The following is a 5,242-nucleotide window of genomic DNA, read 5'->3' as shown; positions in this document are numbered from 1 at the left end:
TTCAAAAATTGTACAACACATATATTCGTATTGTTTCAAAAAATGTTCATCGTGTATTATTTAAAATGTCCAATGGATATAAAATTGTTCACTATGTTTCTTAATTTTGTTCAGTATATATTACACAATGTTCAATGTGTATTCGCAAATTGTTCAACGTATTTTCACAAATGTTCAGTACATGTCCGAAAATTCTTCAGCGCATATATTCCTATTTTTTAAAAATGTTCATCGTATAATAAAATAAGTTCATCATGTATTATTTAAAAAATTCAGCTTATTTTAAGAAAATGTCAACGGATATCGCAAAATGCTCAACGGATATTACAAAAAACAAGTTCACGCATTTTTTAGAAAAGGTACAGAGAAAAAAGAAAAAAAAAGAAAAGAAGAAAGAAAATGTACAGAAGAAAAGAAGAAAGAAGAAAGAAGACAATAGAGAAAAACGATGGAACCAGTCACACTAGATGAGGGTGGCTGGTTGGTTGCTGCATTCCCTAATCAAAGGAAGTCCTGTGATCGAATCCCACCTCTCTAGCGAACTTTTTGCTGACAGAAAAAAGTAAAGGAAATTACGGGTTGGCCTTTAAAGGGCGCTTAAGTCGCCGTTTAGGAAATGCTCGTTTCGTGAGCCGGAGCTTCAGTTTGGCTTCACGGCGCAGAGAGCTCCTGGTAACGGTCTCTCACGGCCCATCACGTGATTTTTTTTTCCTTTCTTTTTCTTATAAAAAGACCTAGCTTGTTTTTTTTATGAAGAATAAATAGAATCTTTGATGGTACGTGAAAGTCATGATGGCTTGCACGTCAATCTCTCGTTTGAATTTTTAGATTCTGCCACCACGAAAAGAAGACCCCTTCTCGAAGTCGGATCGAGGCGAACGTAGGATAGTCCCACACCGACCACCAAGGGCGGCACCCCCGAAGAGCAAAGTCCATATTCCAGGCTTTATATACCAGGGCTGGACATCAGAGAGGCCCAGCAACCCAGCACCCACCAATTTAACCCTACCATTTCGGGGCGGAAACCCTCGTCATCTCCTTTCGGCGGCGGCGGCGGCGGCGGCGCGCGGTCGTGGGAATGAAAGCCGCCGACCAATCCCATGCCCCTCCTGTCCCTCGTCCCTTCCGTCGGGCGAAGCAGCCAAGCACCACCTCTCGCCACGAGGGCGAAGGAGGAGGAGCCGATAGAAGGACAAGACCATCTCGGCGTGGCGGTACCTCGAAGCGAGGAAGAGGGCGGCGACCTTGCTCCACCAATTGGGGGGCGACGCGCGCACGCACAGGGGCGGCAGCAGCAGCGCTCAATACCAGCAACCAAGATTTGTCATCAACCTCCGCTCAGATCCAGTTCGTCTCCTCCCGGGGATGTGATGATGATTCGAATCCCTGCGCTCAGATCCAGATCCTCCCCTCCCGGGGATGTGTCGACGAATCGAATCCAAGGGGGGAAACTTTCCCCCTCAACCTGCGCTAAGATCCAGATCCTCCCCTCCCGGGGATGTGACGATGAATTGAATCCAAGGAAGAAACATCTGCTGCGCCCTAGTCTCTCCATCATCCAGAAGCGAGCAAGAAGGCGGCCTCATCATCTTCTGCGACCTTGCTCCAGCCAGCCCGACGATTCCAAGATACCAGGGCAGAAACATATGCTGCGCCCTTGTCTCTCGATCCAGCCGCCCCCAAATTATTGTTGGGGGGCAAAACGCTCGCGGACCAACAACAACAACAGCTGGTACGTCAAAAGCATTTCTTGTCGACCCCCGAGATATGATGATTATGACTCCCATTCTTCTTTGCGCGCAGGAGGGACTGGTCCAACCTAGGCGATGGGCCGGCAGGTCTGATCGCTGAGCGCGTTCTCGCATTTGACGTCGCAGACTATCTCCGCTTCCGTGCCGTGTGCCGTCCATGGCGGCACTGTTCCATAGAACCACACACCCATGGCGGGCTTGACCGCCGGTTCCATCCCTGGCGGTGGGTACTGCTCCGCGAACCACTAGCTGCTCCAAACCGCCGTTGCTTCCTCAACTCCTTCACCGGCGAGTTCATCCAAGTGGACCTCCCGGAGCTCCTTGACCATGAGCTTCTTGCTGTCACCCCGGAGGGCCTCCTTGTCCTGCTCCACGACCACAACCACGTCCGCCTGCTCAACCCGCTCACGCGTCACGTCACAGAGCTACCACCGCTCACCACGCTGCTTCCTTCTAAAGACCATGTCATGCTTTCCTATTTCAACATAGACGACTTCTTAGCGACAGGCTCTGGCATTGCTAGTGATGATTCAACAGTGTTGCTCTGCTTCAATAGGTTCCGCATTCTTGGCATGGCAAAGCCCGGTGATGACCACTGGATTTTGCTGAAGTACAACCATGATGGGTTCACACACACACCCTTAATGTTTGCAGGGCGCTTCTACTATGTTAAGGTTAAGGGTGTCATGGCGCTGCAAATCTGTCCAAACCAGCCACCACGGCTGGAGGTGGCTGCCAAGCTGAATATGCATGTCTCACCAATTTCGGAAGGGTTGCACCTCGTCAACAGTTGTGGTGACTTGATGCTGATCCACCGTCAGATTGTTCCATTGACGTCGCCGGATAAATCGCGTTATCAGTATGACATGTATCGAGTGAATTTGGATACCGGAACACTATTACCAGTCAAGAGCTTGGGTGGTAGCGCAGGGCGAGCAATGTTCTGGGGCATGCATTGCTCTTTCTCGGTGCCTCTAGAGGTTTTTCCCTCTGGCTCCATTAGCGCTGACACCATCTACCCGAGCTTTGACTTTACTGAGAGAAGCCTGTTAAAAGTTGGAGCATATCATCTCCTGGATGGACACATCGAACGACCATCTGGCTTGTTGCAGCGGCCGAATACTCTGGTTGACTGTCTATCTTTGTCCAATACGGTCGATGATGAGTAGTCTAGCCCCATTTCCTTTGATAATTTAGCATGAATGGCTATGCAATATGGACATTGTCCCATTATTGCTAGCATTTGAGTGATTGTATCTTGCTAGAGCTGAAGCTGAATCAACTCTTTGCTGTGCTAAAAATTCTGTACCTGTTAACACAAATTCGATGGGAGATAATAATAATCTATGCTGCTACTCCTTTTTATTTATTTATGAAACAAGGTGCTTGTGCAATTTCAGTTTTTCCACTCGGGCTGCTATCTAATCTAAGATGTAAATATTGAGTTCACTTGATTGCATACTGTCTACAATTTACTTTTCCATTTCAATTCCATGTCATTTTCTAATATAGAAACTCCCTATGCCCCATAATTCTTGTTGTGGTTTTAGTTCAAATTTGAACTGACAAGAATTATGGACTATGTTCTTGTTTGAGGGGATATGTTTTTTTAGGGGTAGAAGCCATTTTATTGATTGAATTCCACAGAATGTGGGATGCAAACTAGGGTTTATCTTGCCAAGCCACACATGACGACCTTAGCTAAAGCAAGAGCAAATTTAGCTAATCAATGAGCTACTCCCTCCGTTCCTAAATATTTGTCTTTTTAGATATTTCAAATGACTACTACATACGGATGTATGTAGACATATTTTAGAGTGTAGATTCACCCATTTTGCTTGTATGTAGTCACTTGTTGAAATGCCTAGAAAGACAAGTATTTAGGAACGGAGGGAGTACATGACTTTCAAAAATAAAATTACAGGAAAAAGGAGCTGATCAAGCCATGATTTCGTTGATGATGGCTCCATACACGCACCCTGACTGCCCCTCAGTATATTATTGACAACTTGCTTTGAATGTGACGATATGACAAAGTTTCGGACCTGAAGATCTTGCGCCAGTGGGATAGTCTCTCGACACTCGACAGGCTAGTTGCGGGATCATGTACCCCATCAATTATTAGAGCAGAACTTCCCAGGAAAGTACCCTGGTTGTCACGACAGATCGCAGCTGCTGAACTTCTTCTTTGTGCTCTGACCCCGCGTCTACATGTATTTTTGCGAAGTTTCTGGTGGTGCTTTGGGCTGTCGAACAGTTCCTACTGCTGCAATAGTCGCCATGGGAATAGGATCTGCAGCATTTTTCTCCTTCACAGCATCTAGATCCCTGATGAACCGGGTGATGAACTCTTTGATTGCATGTGGAGCTTTGAAAAACCGCCTCGTGGATTGCTTTGCGCCGTGAGGTCCATATCGACCAAAGTGTTACCGCCATTAGCACAAACTTATCATGTGGGAGTTTCTCCATCAAAACGAACAGCCAGCACTTGGCACTTGGCACTTGATCGACCAAAGTTCTTCATCAATAAGTGCCCATGTACATCTCGAAACCGTGCACTCGAGGAGAGAGTGCTTTCCTCCACGAATCGTTGTACTTTTTTTTAATAAGCCTAAAGCTCGTTGTATTGAATTGGTACATTTAGTTATGAGACCTACCTTTGGGTAAAATATCCAGTGCTACGGTTCATGAGATGATACCATGCTCCAAGACCATGTGGTGCGTCAGATCTGCATGAAATGGACAGGATCATTTCACTAGTCTATTTACATATGCCCTCTTATAACATTTGTGTTTTGCCCCCTGAAAGTGTTGTGTCTTTGCAAAATCACAACAGGTTTCCACATCTCTCCTCCAGACCCCCTAGTAGTTCTCAGTTTCCCACACGACAAATACTTCAAAAATAAACTGGGAAGACATGCCACATTTCATTAATTCATACTAACAAAATTCACAGGAATAGAACCACTTCAAAACATTTATGTGAAGCTGTATCAAGCTATGAATAATTTCTTAAATATAGTTGACAAATGTTGTGGCAGTGATGTATACACCACTTCGCAAAATTAATTAGTATAAAGAAGTACATTTTGAAATATGTTGTTTCCACTCAGCTTGTGACTACCTATCGTCCTTGCTGACCCATATATATATTTTGATACTGAAACCAGCTCGGTTTACAGTAAGTGCTTTGGCACCAGTATCATGAGTTTCTGCGAACAGTGTGAAATAATTTAGAATTCTAAAAATAGAAGTACATGAAACTCGAGGATGTTATGTGGATACTGGATACACAGTTAATCTGTTTACACGAGAAGTTTGCAATCTGCCATCATACTCCACAATAGTTACCTATTATAGGCAGATTGTATTCTGCCAAGAATTCAGACTTGAAAACAGAGATGTTAATAATTAAAGTGGTATCACAAAGACGTATAAATTAGAAGTCATCGAGCATGAGGATGGATGTGTAGCTTAGAGCACATTTCAGT

General features: G+C 45.1%; 1 protein-coding gene across 1 annotated transcript; it reads left to right on the top strand.

Annotated features, from left to right (window-relative positions):
- The first annotated feature begins 991 nt into the window (after positions 1 to 991).
- LOC119270096 lies at positions 992 to 3,120 on the top strand. The gene is made up of 2 exons (XM_037552069.1): positions 992 to 1,732; positions 1,804 to 3,120. Exons 1-2 carry the CDS (start codon positions 1,101 to 1,103, stop codon positions 2,918 to 2,920), a joined length of 1,749 nt encoding a protein of 582 aa, XP_037407966.1. The 5' UTR covers positions 992 to 1,100; the 3' UTR covers positions 2,921 to 3,120.
- The last annotated feature ends 2,122 nt before the right edge of the window (positions 3,121 to 5,242 follow it).

Source organism: Triticum dicoccoides, chromosome 3A (assembly GCF_002162155.2).
Source record: "Triticum dicoccoides isolate Atlit2015 ecotype Zavitan chromosome 3A, WEW_v2.0, whole genome shotgun sequence".
NCBI lineage: Eukaryota > Viridiplantae > Streptophyta > Magnoliopsida > Poales > Poaceae > Triticum > Triticum dicoccoides.
Note: the sequence above shows the minus strand (reverse complement) of the source record. Positions and strands in the feature narration are given on the sequence as shown.

Bases quoted from the DNA above. Each gene is read 5' to 3' on its own strand.
- LOC119270096 (XM_037552069.1), top strand. From the start codon at position 1,101: ATGCCCCTCCTGTCCCTCGTCCCTTCCGTCGGGCGAAGCAGCCAAGCA. The intron at 1,733-1,803 runs GTACGTCAAAAG...CTTTGCGCGCAG, and splicing joins ACCAACAACAACAACAGCTG to GAGGGACTGGTCCAACCTAG.